Source organism: Choristoneura fumiferana, chromosome 24 (genome assembly GCF_025370935.1).
Source record: "Choristoneura fumiferana chromosome 24, NRCan_CFum_1, whole genome shotgun sequence".
In the NCBI taxonomy this organism is placed as follows: Eukaryota; Metazoa; Arthropoda; class Insecta; order Lepidoptera; family Tortricidae; genus Choristoneura; species Choristoneura fumiferana.
Genome location: NC_133495.1, coordinates 9666270 through 9681723, shown reverse-complemented (window position 1 = coordinate 9681723; position 15454 = coordinate 9666270). Strand labels below are relative to the sequence as shown.

The 15454-nt window shown below is 36.3% G+C and overlaps 1 protein-coding gene across 3 annotated transcripts in view; it reads right to left on the bottom strand.

Moving 5' to 3' along the window:
• Nucleotides 1–1535: 1535 nt before the first annotated feature.
• LOC141441567 (uncharacterized) overlaps nucleotides 1536–15454 on the bottom strand; it is a 36569-nt gene continuing 22650 nt past the window's right edge. The window contains exons 2-5 of one of the 3 annotated variants that reach the window (XM_074106340.1): nucleotides 8425–8503; nucleotides 6758–6784; nucleotides 4564–4659; nucleotides 1536–4440 (exon numbers count right to left, since the gene is read on the bottom strand). In XM_074106340.1, the coding sequence (XP_073962441.1) occupies nucleotides 2843–4440; nucleotides 4564–4659; nucleotides 6758–6784; nucleotides 8425–8503 (1800 nt within the window). In that variant the 3' untranslated portion in view covers nucleotides 1536–2842. The remainder of the gene's footprint in view (nucleotides 4441–4563; nucleotides 4660–6757; nucleotides 6785–8424; nucleotides 8504–15454) is intronic. The other 2 variants (XM_074106341.1, XM_074106342.1) reach the window with 2 other exon arrangements.

Below are 15454 nucleotides of genomic sequence, written 5' to 3'. Positions count from 1 at the left end.
CAGCGAGGTGTGAGACAGAGACGTTATTTCTCCGAAACAGTTCACAAATGCATTGGAAAAACGTTTTCAAGCTCTTAGCATCAACAGCAACAGCCAGTATACAATACAATAACTTTTTATTGCACATCACCACATAGCAAGCAGTACAGATAACACAGGTAACACAGAGATTTTCTAAGGTAAACAATAGGCGGCCTTATCGCTTCAGAGGTTCAGAGAGAGAGAGAGAGAGAGAGAGAGAGAGAGAGAGAGAGAGAGAGAGAGAGAGAGAGAGAGAGAGAGAGAGAGAGAGAGAGAGAGAGAGAGAGAGAGAGAGAGAGTCATAGCTGCTTCAGTAGGCCTTCGTTGATTCATTATTAATATCCGGATAATAGTACCTGTACCCGAGTCCGCCACGTCGCTTCTTGAGCTGGCTGCTTGCTATAGGACAAATCTGATAACGCCGAGACTTTATAAAATAAACTAAACAATAAAGACGCAGTACGAGACGAGCGACAGATTGGCAGAATACTGTCTTATCTTCCCGCTATAAAAACTAAGAAGAATCTTATCAAAATATTAGTTTTAAACCTTCCTATATTTATTTATTTATTATTAATTTATTATGTAGTGCTTGCATTGTTGTATTTCGGCGTGGAGAGTAAGACAGCCGGTGAAATTACTGGCACGTGAGGTATCCCATGTTAGGCCTCTAGGTTGGCAACGCGTCTGCAATACCCCTGCTGTTGCAGATGTTTATGGGCGGTGGTGATCTCTTACCATCAGGAGACCCACTTGCTCGTTTGCCTTCCAGTCGTATAAAAAAAATCTGCATTTTAGTGGTTCCCCTTGTTTACGCACATTTTTTATGTCATAATTCTATTTTGCATAATCTTTTTACGCATAATGATATTTATGCCGAAACTGTTTTCGCATAATTATATTACGCAGAATTCTTTTACGCATAACCAATGTAAGGCGAATGGCCTTTACGCATAATTTGTGAAATCCGCACATTGTTTAGGCAGAAAATTACTTACGCATAAAGTTACTTTCGCATACTTAATGTAACTTTGTTAATATAATAAATTGAGTATCCTTTAATACTCGTATTACAACCAAAATGATGAAAGTAGTAACTCGTGGGTGGTAGTATTTTTATAAAACGGGGACATGACTGTGACAAAATCGACGAAGCATTTTTAATCTGAGGGGCATAAGGCAGCTAACGAACCTATCGAGGTTAAAAGGGGAGTAGATTACGCCCTTGGCCGGTTTTTTTTTCATGAGTTGTTGGCGTGAGTGCTATCCTATCACTCTTTAGATAGGTAGTTAGTTTTTAGATATGGTCCTCACTGAAAATCAGCGCCACGGCTTGCCGTGGCATTGTGCTGAGTGGGGGGGACCTATTTGGCTTCATGCATGTCTTGTCTTTGCAATAAAAAATTACACCATAAATTATGTTATTTGTATTTGTGATGTTTTTATGACGTTAATTAAATGAATTTTCTTTCTTTTATTCATCCTTTATTTCTAATTAAATAAAACAATCACTGTATTGGATTATTTATTTATTTATTTACGAACATCTAACTAATATTTACAATACAATACCATTCAGAACTTAGCGCAATGATATAAAAAGACTAAGAACATTTTTGATAAACTTGGTAGCACTTACTTACTATAAAATATCGATTAGTGTGACCAAAACTAGGTCGATATCGATATCGATACATTCTACCATCGATCAATTTCACGATCGATCCATTTAGAACACAAAACCCTGGTGTAGTTGAAACGAATGCGTAGGAATCCCATTGGCGATCCCTAGCTTCGAATAGCATATCTATTGTGTTAAAAATCTACCTGCGTTATATACTTCGGATATTTGTAAGTCATCAAATAACATTGTAGATCTGTTTTGAAAAAGATAGTAAATTGTGAAGTTTTTTACAGTTTCTTTTTAAACTTGGTTTTTCTGAATCGCGAAAGATTTTTCGATATTCCTCCTGCTAAGTGTTTATTTTAGCTTGAATTGAATAAAGATATTTTGTCTGTATCGGCTGACGTTGCTCAATACATACAACTATAGATCGATGATATCGATTACCTTTTCCTATGATCCTCAAAGACAAGAAGTATGTCTGTCAAATTTACATAAATATTCCAAATTTTCGCTCAATCAAATAAATTTAATAAAAACAGTGAAAATGTGGACAATCACAAGCGTTCTTACGATATTATGTTCCTATTAAACACGTAGACCATAAGAACGCATTTATGTGACGACTTTCATTTATCGTGGTTTGACATTCCGCTATCTATTAAATTTCTGTTATTGTCTTTGTTAGTTTCATTCAATTAAACCGAGACGGCATCAGAAATAATCTAGGGTAGTGCAACTTGAATTCCAACCGTTTATGACAAATATTATACACATAAATAGCACAAAAATATAAAAGGTACACTTGAAGACAACGACATTGATGTACAATGGTATAGTCCCTAATTATCCTATATTGGCAGTGATATAATTAAGAAGCTACTTTTTGTTGCAAGCCTCAATAAACCTACTATTATTGGTAATATACAAATGGTATGTAAAAATTAAATACAGAAAACTCCCTGAATACTGTTAAGAATCTTAAAAGATAAATCATAATATTCTTAATTAATTAAATCACAATAATACTCCAAAATTCGTTTTTATCGATTCGATGTTTGGCTTTCTATTCAAGTATATTTACATAATGTTTTAAGAACCAAATGAATTATCTTTCTATCGTGACATTTCTTTCGATCAGTATGATATTTACTGCAAAGTCGTTGCTTTCAGCTAAATTAGTCTTTTATGACGCTTTTATAAAAACTTTGAAGAACCTTTCGATTTTTGCCAAACAAACGAGACAACAATACTGGTCATCAAAGACCCAAAGAGTACTAACACACTACCCCACATGGCAGCCGCAGGTGAAACGCAGAAGTTATCTACATCTTTTGGCAAATCTTCTGCAAATACTACTCTTAAGCCCTTCGCAATCGTGGTCGAAGGCTCAAAGGTTCTGTTCCCAAAGTGAATAACATCTCGTCTTCTTCTTCTAGGTTCTATGCTACCAGGGTTAGGGCAAGCATCGCAATCTGTCTTGCATAGCTCTACGTCACATTGGATGATGAGATCCATCTCATCAGGGAACTTGAATGCATTGAAGAAAGCGTACGCTATGATTGAAGCTCCCGTGTTTCCTGTCTCCCTGGTCTTTTGGAAGGCTCCAAAAATCTTTGGCTTGAGAACGCATCCATTGCTGTCAGTCAACGGCACAATATGACGGCTCTCTGAGTCTCTAGCAATACATTCTCTTACGAATATATCAAATCCAGCGTCTCCGGTCACAGAGACGACTAAAGTCATGATTTCTCCAATCTTAACTAAGCCGTTAGCTTCCTGAGCAAATGGTCCACGTCCTGTTTGGATATCTAGACGCGCCATTGCTGTGTCACCGCTAAAGTTGCTTGTAATCTGGTTCAGCATACCAACACTCAATGAAGACACCAACTGTTTAGTCAGGTTCCCTTCCCACAGGCATCTGACGCGACGAATGTGATCCCATACCTCTTGAATACCCGGTTCATTTTGCAATACTAGCACATTCTCTAAGTACGCTTGGCCTTCGTTTTCGAAATCGCTGAAGAATCTAGTCCCACAAGTATTCAGGCTGACGGTAAATGAGTATTTAACCTGGTTGGAGTTTTCACGGACATAAACGCATTCTGGTTCGTTGAAATGATCTTGAGAGTAAATAATACCGTTGTAAACCTTATTGAACTCGATGTTGATGGTCATCATCTCTTTGCCACAGTCAACAGTAATAGCGTGAATGTGAGGAGGATGACGGTCGTCATCATCGGGCGTTGTGGCGGTTTGAGAAGACGAGCTGCCGTCGCTTCCTGTATCTGGGCGAGGTTGTTCGGTCTGTTGTGGCTGTTCGTAAGGCGGCAACGTGATTTCATCAGGCTTGTTAGGTTGACTTGGCTGGTAAGACGGTTGTGTTGGCTGGCTAGGCTGATAACTTGGTTGACTCGGCTTATAGCTCGGCTGTGTAGGCTGGCTGGGTTGATATGAAGGCTGGGAAGGTTGGCTTGGTTGACTTGGCTGATAAGATGGTTGAGTTGGCTGGCTAGGCAGATAAGTTGGTTGATTGGGTCTGCTTGGCTGATACGGTGGCTGGCTTGGCTGATAGCCTGATTGGTCCTGCTGCGGCGGCTTATAAGTTGGCTGGTCAGGCTGAGGTGGCTGGTATGAAGGGCTAGGAGGCTGGTAAGGTGGGTTTGATGGCGATGGACCTTCGTTGTACGATGGCGTTGGACGATTGCCTGCTGGTGGATAACCAGTAGGCGGAAGGTAGCTAGCAGGTTCGAAGGGCCTCGGTTTTTCTGGCTTGCCTCCAAGGTACTGGCGAGCTGGAAATGCAAAAACATTTATATTAAAGCCTTTGATACTGGGGGATGGTTTCAGAAATTATGGACCATATTTTGCTTATGGATACTTATTATAATTCCTATTCCTAATACGTTATATCGAACCTTTTCTATTCTTCTGTTGGTAAAAGCCCTGAATCCATTGAAGGAGGTTGCCGACCATTTCATCCACTTCAGCTTGGCGGGCTGGACTGAGATCAGCTGCAAGATCAGGAGTCATCAGTAATGATGAGAAGACACCAAAACACCAGGGTTTTAGTAATGGTTTTAACCAGAATATTAAAAATAACAACGAAGAGCATGCTGTTGAAGGGAAATAACTACAGATTGAAGGAAATGATGCTGAATACGCAGAAGGATAAAATTTGTTCAAACAGTCAATGAAAATGAGTGGCTATGAGATTAGTTTGAAAATATATGGATTCTGAAGTAAAAAGTTTGTAAATATTAAGGAAGATGCTATAAAAGATTTCAGATGGTCAACTAAGGAATGAGTTAATAGAAAATCATGGTTGAAAAACTATCGGAATAAAAGGAACAGTACCAGCAGTTGATTATAACGTTAATATTAAATTAGTTATGGAAGATAGAAAAGGTTGTTCTACGGGATACCACCACGTCAGGTAACAATATAAAACTACATAATTACAATCATATTTACACGACATTTTACTGCGTTACAGTTTCAAATCATCAGTAGATACTTGTGTTACAAATGAATAAACGTGTAACGTGTAAGTAAACAAATACTTTAAAATATGCACAGAAGTGTTTATACACGACATGTCAATCACTTTCTACAGTGATGACAAAAAAAGGAAAGTGTCATTTTAATATAGAAAAAGAAAACCCTCCTAAGATGGGTCTCAACCTTACAACAAAAATTTATATCGAAATTTAAAATTGTTGAATATTGTTTTGTAAATTTGAATGATAGAGAAAATGACATTTTAAGTATTCCTTTCTCAAAAGGTATTAATTCTATTGCTAACAATTTGTACTAGTATTATCACTTTGAACCTCAGGAGTTAACAAAAAACTTACAATTGTAGAAAAAGAAGAAAAGATATTGCAAAAGAGTCTATGAATACTAATTTCGAAACAATAGTAATCAGAGAAGGAGGCTTGAAGTAGAATAGTTCCATTCTGTAACTGAATTTTGATGTTTTTTTCGTTAACAACAAAAGCTAAAGCTGTGTGTGATGAAAATAATGAATAGTTTGTGAAAAAACAATCGTATCTTGGTGAATGTCAATAAATTAATGGTGTAGACAAATGTGCCAAATTTGTGAAGTTGAGTCTTGTTGTCAGCATAGAGTGCAAAAACAAAAATCATAATTGACTCAACAATAGATGAGTTTTGTTTATTGTGATATAGCAAATTTAAATAAGTGTATTAAACTGTATGAAGCTTCAAATGACACGACGATGCTTGATTGGCGCACTTTTGAAGTGGAGTGAGTGGAAGTGAATTAAATGTTACGCTAATAGTACCATTAAAACATTATTAGCTGATGTCAAACGCACTAATTATACAGTCAACTATAATTATAATCGATACGGCCAAAAATGTACGTATACTCATACACTACCTTAATGTTAATTCTATAAAATTGTGTATACATTTCTTTGTAACTTTGACCGTATCAATATATTTGTATTGATTGTGTGGTGGTGAAGCGTCGTGAGACGTGGATATCAACTAAAGGTGCTATGGAACTGCTCCAAATACGCTGGCGCAATTATTTATTTATTATTTATTTGTATTTATTTGCAATGAAATGCTGTGTTGTGACTAAAGCTTCACTCTTTTATCGCGTACCATCTACACAAAAACAGCGCCATCTATCTTTATGGGTGAGCAGTATGTGCCCTATAGAAGTGTGTGGCTTTGTCGTATAGACAAGCATTTCACATAGATGGAGCTCGGCAGCAAATATTTTCCAAATTTTAAAAATAGTAACGGTACATATTGGGAAACTGCCGTGAGATGAAAGCTTGAGAGGTGCAGCTCGAGCCTCGAACTAGTGTGGACCCGAGATCGAATCCCGGCTCCAAAATTATTTTACTGTTTTTTTTTAACAAGTTCTCGTTACTGTATGTTTAAGTCAAATCTTTAATGTGATTGGTATAGTTATACACGTCTCAGCTTCGCTTCATTTCTCTATAGAACTCTGTGAGGACAGTATAATTTCGATAAGTATTGAAAATTACTTTGATTAGAATATTATTGGTACAATGGTACTACTAGCATATTTTAGTGCAATGGTAAAGTTAGGTAATTTGTATGTGTACGTACCACTCCTAGATCGTTTGCGTATACTCTCTGTAAAAATAGTTGCGTATTTTACTACATGTCATTATATATATGATGATAGTTTTGCAATTGTTTTCGGGTACGTATAAAATTACTTTAAAGTAAAAAGAGGAATAATAAACGAAATACATACTAAATGGTAATTTGATAAAATGTAATTTTCTCGGAACTGAGATCTTTACAGGATTACTAAATAAACCCAATCGAACCTAATTCAATCTGTAGATTACAATATTGTAAAAGTTTGTAGAATCCATAGTTTCACCGAAAATTATATTATAGCAAATGACCATTAGGTATTCCGTCCATTGACCTTTTTAGTGGTATTTTTCCTGTGCATCCATGTATTTTCAATTTCGTTTTTGACCGTTAAAAATTTGAATTTAAAAATACAAAGATTTAAAAAACCAATCTTCATTGTAGGTATTCAGTATTCCGTCCATTATTCTTTTTTTTTGTGTTTACATGTTTTTTTTGCAGTATCATGTAAATATGCATAATAGTAAACAAAAATTGTATATTCTACACAGTTAATGTTATCAAAAGTTTTGACACGTCATGCCAAAATTTGTAGATGGGTTTGTATACCTACTTAATTTTTCTATCATTAGAAAAATATCGATCATTCTTTGTTTTAATATATAAAACACTTTTGAAAAATAAGCAGCAAATATGTAACAATTAGCAAGGACATACGATCATTTACATTCTTTTGGTATCATAAGTAATTTGTTTTTAATACTTTTGATTCTACTTCATAGTCAAAATACCACAAACGCGACTCATCACGCTTATTATTACACAAGTTAAATATTTACCTCGACGTTTGGCAACGTTATAGTTGCCGTGGTCACGAGTAGACTGAAAGTCTGGGGTGTCAAGTCGCCTAGCAGCGCATATGTTGTGTGTCGGTATTGAATAGGGTGACTAATAAAAGTAACCAATGAGTGCGGGTAGTTCGTGATACGAGTGCCGGCACTATTAGTGATCAAGTGCCGGTAGTTCGAATTAACTCGCGCTGCTAGGCAGACTTGACACCTCCACACTTCAGTCTACTCGTGACCACAGCAACTTGTAAGGTTGCCGAAACGTCGAGGTAAATATTTACTTGTGTAATAATAGTCGTGGTAAGTCCCGTTTGTGGTATTTTGATCTATCATAAGTAATTGTTACTTACTGTTTTTTTTAAAACGTTTTTCAATGAAAAGACTCGTCATGGCTGTTTATCCTTTATCTAATGCTAAAAAAAACCGGGCAAGTGCGAGTCGGACTCGCGCACCGAGGGTTCAGTGCACATTTATAGGTATGTAAACGGGAATCATGTCTTGAAGATATTTCTCGATTTTTCCGAGCGATTTAATTATTCCAGTGTATGCAGAGCCTTATTCTTAAGCAAAATGTACGCAGTGTGGAGTCAGATTAAATTGGTCGTTAATTATACACAGACAGAAAACAATCAAGATTTTCAGAATTTTCTAGTTGATCTTGACTTGATCTACTTGATTCTAGTTGATTAGCGAGAAAGATCGTGGTAGCAATCTGGGCGGACCTTGCACAAGGTCCTACCACCTGCAAATCTCTAGTGGAAACACAGCCTGCAATCGCAACAACATATTACTTAAAGCTATATTTTTGAATTTAGAACTTACGCAAACGAGACTGAGAGTCTGCTGCGCTCGCGCATACAACCAGCGCGCACATTGCTAGCACAGCGCACCACCGCGCCATCTGCAATAAAAAAAAAACTTTTTGTCACTCACAGCTCAGCGAATTAGCAAGCTGAAATAGCTGCGGTCAGGTCACTTAAATTGTATCAGAAAATTGGTAAAGTTTCAACATAATTGTATGACAGCGAGTCATCTATGGTTTGGATAGGTATTTAACTAAATAATAATAATAATATCACGGGACAATTCACACCAATTGACCTAGTCCCAAAGTAAGCTTGGCAAAGCTTGTGTTATGGTACTAAGCAACGGATAATATAAATTATATAGATTCGAGTAGATACATACTTAAACACAAACACCCAAGACCCGAGAACAAACATTCGTATTTTTCATAATCGAACCCGGGACCTCAAACTTCGTAGTCAGGTTCTCTAACCACTAGGCCATCTGGTCGGCCAGACTTCAGCTGTCAGATTTGGTACATTCCAGGATTTTAAACATTTTACTTTTCTATCATTGTAATAAAAACTAGACTAGTGTATTTCAATGCAGATATGTACATATTTAGATAGTTTAATAGGGGAATATAAATATTTAAGAAACCATTTGACGTTGTTTTGTTTACATTTAGTAAAATACCTATCCAAACCAAGTATAGGTACAATGTGATTGTTCTTCTAAAAGAGTTACAAATTTATGGTTAATCAAAGTTAAAGCCTGGAACAGACGGACTAAACTGAATAATATTTTTCTACACAAACAAACACATCTATTTAGTACTCGGTATGTACCTAAGGGTGAAGCCAGACGAGCGGTTTTTTTTTGAGCTGTGAGCCGCGTATTTTCGGTCGCGTAATTTCGCTCGTCTGTCTGTCTTCACCCTTACAATAATTTCTGTCAGTTTAGTTAAGTACCTATAATCTTGTTAATCACACTCACAGGCTACCACAGATATTACAGAGAGGCTCAGCCTAGTTTGGTGTGGGTGATAGATGCACCGAATTAATGGTAACAAGTATTCCTTGCTAGATAAACTTTTTTATTTTTTTATTTTACCCAGCAAAGTTAATTTTACGCATCTGTACCACTACCATGAGTTTACAGTGACCGTACTCGATAGCGACGGCGTAAATTATTTGTAGAGGCGCTGCACAATTCTCCATACAAATAATTTACGCCGTCGCTATCGAGTACGGTCACTGTAAACTCATGGTAGTGGTACTGTTCCGCTCTTTAAGAGCGTAAACTTAAAGTCTCCGGTGCAAAATAAAGTTAATTAAGCAAACAAAAGATTATCCCTTATTGAAGGTGAGCCATAAATTAATTAACATTGCGATTGTTGCCTATTGAGTGATTAAAACGTCTAAAACAAAAAATGCGCGATAGATCGCTGCAAGGTTCCGTCTATAACGCTGTGGTCACACTTGAGATTATTATTTCGTACGGATACGAACGAATGAAGTTTGCATTCCGTCTCTTTCCAAAAAAAAATAGTATGAATTTTCTATGGCCGTCGTATCATTTGACATGTCAAATCTCTCTTTCTAATCGACTTTTTAAAACTTCCATTATTTTCGTATGTTTAAATATATTTTAAAAAAATATCGTTTAATTACCAACTCGATTTGCGAAACAATAAAAATATAAATCTTGCATTATGAACGGTGCATATTCCTTGTTAACGCCCATTCGCTAATTTGTTTAATTTTATTATATTTAAACTTTTTAAAAACTTATATTCCAATGTTGATGTCGTTTAAAAAAAACTTTCTTTTTCTTTCGACACATTTAAGTTTAGGTTTTTGTTGCAACTTCTTTCTTCTTATTTTGCAAAATGCGATAGTGATGACGCAAGCTTTTCAATAAGAATAATAATATTTTTTTTTAGTAATAAAGTTACACTGTCCTCAAAAAATTTCAAAAATACACATTTGAATAAAAAAAAATACATTTGACTTTTCGACGGCCTTCGCACTAGACTCTGGGTCTGTATCGCGAGTGCCAGTGCATAGCACGTGTTTCAAGCACAGTGTGACCGCGACTCTACAGGGTGTGAAGACAAACTCTATTGTGAACGCAAGGCGATATATCAAACCTGGGAATCGAACCTAGGCTACAATGCACAATGCGTGCAATCTTACGCAATGCTTACTCGTGAGCCCAATTTAGATTTTAAACGCTTATTTTTTTTTTTAGAAGCAAACGGGAAGTGAAAATGCTATGTGAAAGAGGAGTATTGAATTTGGTTCCATATTTTACCGGCTCGTATAATTGTGGAAAGTCATTACCTAAAATGTTTGTCATAACTATTTTTTTCTCTGAATTCATAAACTGTTCAGAATTGTTATAATATAAACCTAATCCAATCCATTAAGTTCTACATGGTGACCATTGAATAAATTCTGAAAATAAGGTTTTTGAGGAAAAATATTATGACTAATAAAAATTATGACAAATATTGCCTCATGTCTTTCCAAAATTATGTGAATGCACCCGTTTATGGTAACTATTGCACTGCCTGAGATACAAAGTAAATAACAGGCATCAAGTAGATACGCTTAGGAAATAAATATGTTACCCTAACCTAACCTTCAGATTAACCTATAGATTTAACCTATAGATTTTTTATATAGCTCGCAATATATCCCACTGGTGGGGCAAAAGCCCCACTGACAAAGGACAATCGAGCTGAAATGTAATTAAATTAAAATGCAATGAAATAAGGTTTGTTTTTTAATAATTCAGAACGGTCAATGGATTTAGAGAAAAGAGCTATAACAAACAAATACGTTATGAATTATGACAAACAACATTATGACTTTCATCAATTATGCCAATATGGGCCCACCTCAAACATTACCTTTAAACTGAAACGTAACTTGAGAAAATCCGTTAACTAACATAGTAAACATTACATACTTATTCTCGTAGTGGCAAGTTTGTGCAACTATACAAACACAGGGTCGTGCGCAGGTCACTAACCACCAAAGTGTGAATGGTTACGCAAAGTTTACCATGTCTATGTTTTTCTGAACACCTATAACCTTACCAAGATTTTGAATATTATGTCATCTGGCATAGTTATCCTCTGGTAAGTTAAGCCGTAAAAAGCAGTGGTTTAGTAATTACATACTTACATAGTTTTTCCATTTTGTCTCTATTGAGTAATAAACAAACAGCACGATTATGAATAGATCTGATGTAAATTCGTTAAAAAATCACTGTAAAATCAATATTCGATATTTATATTTTCAGAATAGTAATATAGTTTATGTTTATTTAAATTCAGTTGTCAAATACCGTATGTAGACTTGGTTTAACGTTTATTAAGTATGTCATATTTATAATTTACTAGCTTTTGCCCGCGGCTCCGCCCGCGTGGTTTTCGGTTTTCCGGGATAAAAAGTAGCCTATGTCTCGGGCCCATAATCTATCTCTATGTCGATCCATCGCTCCATTACGGTGTGAAAGACGGACAATCATACACACAAACACACACACTTTCGCATTTATAATATTAGTATGGACTTTCCTAAGCTTTAGAACTTCTTCGTAATGAAATATGTCATATTTCCATTTATTTTCACACTGCTATATTGACATGTAATTTCTTCAAAAAAAAAAGTTTTAAAAGTAACAAATTTGGAGTTGAAATAAAAAATACAAAAAGACTCCAAATAACCAATCATAATGTAATTTCTTCATTCAAAAACGACACTATGTAGATACAGTCACCAGCATTAATATCTGCCACAGCGGAGCGTGCAAAAATATCTGACACGTCCTTCCGGCCTTAGAAATAGAGTCGTATCAGATATTTATGCAAGCTTGTTGTGTCAGATATTGGTGCTGGTGACTGTACTCAAGTATTTTTTACTCTCGATTTTGTAGGATGAATAAGTACCTATTTATTAGGCAAGCGTGCTCAATCTTAGTAGGTACACGTCTTCGCTTACTATCAGGCGTGATTGTGGTCAAACGTAAGCCTATTTCTATGTAAAAAAACCGGGCAAGTGCGAGTCGGACTCGCGCACCGAGGGTTCCGTACCCTTTTATAGGTATGTAAACGGGAATCGTGTGTTGAAGATACAAATACAAATACAAATACAAATAACTTTATTTCGCTTGAAATATGGTACAAGAGGTGTTAATTAAAAGACAATATTGGTTGGATATTTCCCGCTTATTCCGAGTGATTTAATACATCCAGTGTAAGCAGAGCCCTGCAGGGCTACTACGAAACTCGAAACTCAAAGTTCGTGTCGTGCGGTCCCCCTGATATATAACTATTTAATACAAGAGCGAGAGGGACCGTACGACACGAACATCGGGTTTCGAGTTTCGTAGTAGCCCTGCTGCTCCTAAGCAAAACGTACATTTACAGACACATATACAAAATCAAGATTTTCAGACTTTTCTAGTTGGTTGTGTTACAATAAGTCGATACCTTCATACCAAATTTCAAGTTTCTAGGACAACTGGAAGTACCCTATAGGTTTTCAGTGCACGGCAATTTGTATGGAATCACGTTGTTTAATGAATGTAACTTTTGATTGCGTTGATTTAGGAGTTTGATTTTTTCAAGGCTTCAAGGGACCGCAGATACGAGTATTCAATATCAATTTCAGCTTGATACCTCCACGCGTTCCTGAGAAAAAGGGTCTTGATAGATAGACGGACGTACGGACAACAAAGTGATCCTATAAGGGTTCCGTTTTTTCCTTTCGAGGTACGGAACCCTAAAAAACAAACATGCGTGTTTACTGTGGCTTGTAAAGCATCAATAATTCCTATTTGTCATTGAAATTGTTTATTTACATTCTATTTAATGACGAGGTCAGCGCAACTTAGCATTAATATTACAGTTAAAAGTCATCTTCATCAATGTCATATCAATATTGCAAAATAGTGTGTTAGCGAAGCAAATAGAGTACCTACTGCTTGAAATCGTATTTCGAAGTATTTACATACTTATAAAGTAAGTAGTAGGAAGCCGTGGTGGCAGAGTGGTTTGACCTATGGCCTCTCAAGCAGAGGTGCGTGGGTTCAAACCCCGGCTCGCACCTCTGAGTTTTTCGAAATTCACGTGCGGAATTATATTTGAAATTTACCACGAGCTTTGCGGGGAAGGAAAACATCGTGAGGAAACCTGCACAAAACTGCGAAGCATTCAATGGTGTGTGGAAGTTCCCAATCCGCACTGGGCCCGCGTGGAACTACTGCCCAAGCCCTCTCATTCTGAGGGAGNAAATTTATTAAAACCTCCCATTTCCTTTGTCCTGGGGAGAAATGACAAATCGCTCGTTTCATTTATACTTACTGAATAGGTACATTTTTATACTGGCTATGAGAATGCGAGCCAGAACAATGAATGTAGATATATTTTATCATTGTAATTTTTTATCGCGTTTTACTGTATCCTACAAAATCTTGCTGTGGGGTTTCTTCTGCTCTCTGCCGTTGATGTAGTAAAACAAATACATTTTTATTAAACACGGAATGAAAGTTCAATTTAATTAAAATAACGCTGTGCGGAACGTGAGCCACAATAAAGGACTAAAAGTTTGTTGTTGGTCTTAATTAATTTATTCAGTGATTAGGTGGGTAGTTCATTTGGTTTGGTAATATGATTCACTATTAAGTTAATAACGTTTTCGCTTCTTTAACCGTGTTTTTGTAAGGTATTCTTTGTAACACAACAAAGAAACTAATGCGCTACTTTCTTTCTTTTCTAACATTAGGAGGAAAATATTCCGCATCGCTAATATTTTTCACAGGGTAGTTAATGACTTGCGACGGAGGTGAAGCTGCAAATGGGTGTTCAGGTAAGGTACAGAGATTAATGTATTTGATATCGCTGAGCCCCTTATGGAGAAATTCCCGCAGCTTGGCTCGCTGCCCGTCTACTCTACGGTCGGAAGCATCTATCGCTTTTTAGTTTCGATATTGGTAAAAATGTTTCTATTAGAAGGCTAGTTTCCTGTCTGGTAGTCTAGTTATGATATTGAAGTAGGCCAGTAATAAAATTAGACGCTGCTTTTACATTTAAAGAATTGACTAGGCTGTTATCATTTGATTTAACACGAAAATGGCCAGGTTCAATTAATTTAATCATGTATCTCAGAATGAAACATTGTTGGTACCTATTTTCTACACCTAGATAAAGTTTCCAACAGTTGTTACTGATTCTTGCGTACCGCACTACTGACGACATAATTTACTTCCAAAGATAATAACCTCGCCAGAAACAATTAAGTATACCAACAAGAATAAAGGAGTTCAACCAGAGTGATAATGGCTCATGAAAAAAAGGTTTAATGGGATCTGAAATCATTTGGGTATAGTTTCGAACTCCAGGGGTAAGGTTTACACAACAAGGGATAAACGATACAATACGGCCTATTTTATTACGCGAAACGGGAAGTAAAAATAATGGTATAATGTTTCGCTATTCAATGAGAACCTATTGGGCAATTACAGTAATCGGGCCGCTGGATATGATTGAGTAAGTATTACACATACGATTAAACCAGATTATGGGTGTATTAAACCATAAGCTCGTGGCCGCAGCTTCAACCCCGTACAGACAATCCTATTTTGTGAGAATTCCGAGCTTAAATAATTTTTACAGTAGTAATACGGAAATAATCAGTCTATAAAGGAGAACTGTCGTATAATTAGGACTCCACATTGTATATTTAAGTAAAGTATCATTTAATTTTTTTAGGACATCAGTTGATAGATTTCTCTTATTGCACTGCCCACGGACCTTATATCGAGATAGACCTTAACAGACTTATTCATAAAAAATCCTTAATTGATGTTTGATCGGTCTGTTACTTAGCAGACTGATTAAGCTTTTTAGACGGTTGTCAAGAAGTATGATTCATAAACGCTTGCTAGCAGTCTGCTATTTGTTGAGCTGCTGATAGACGGATTAGACGCGTTATGTTGGCAATCTTGACAAATCAAAGACAAAAAATGGCATCATCGATAGTTAAAAAAAAAT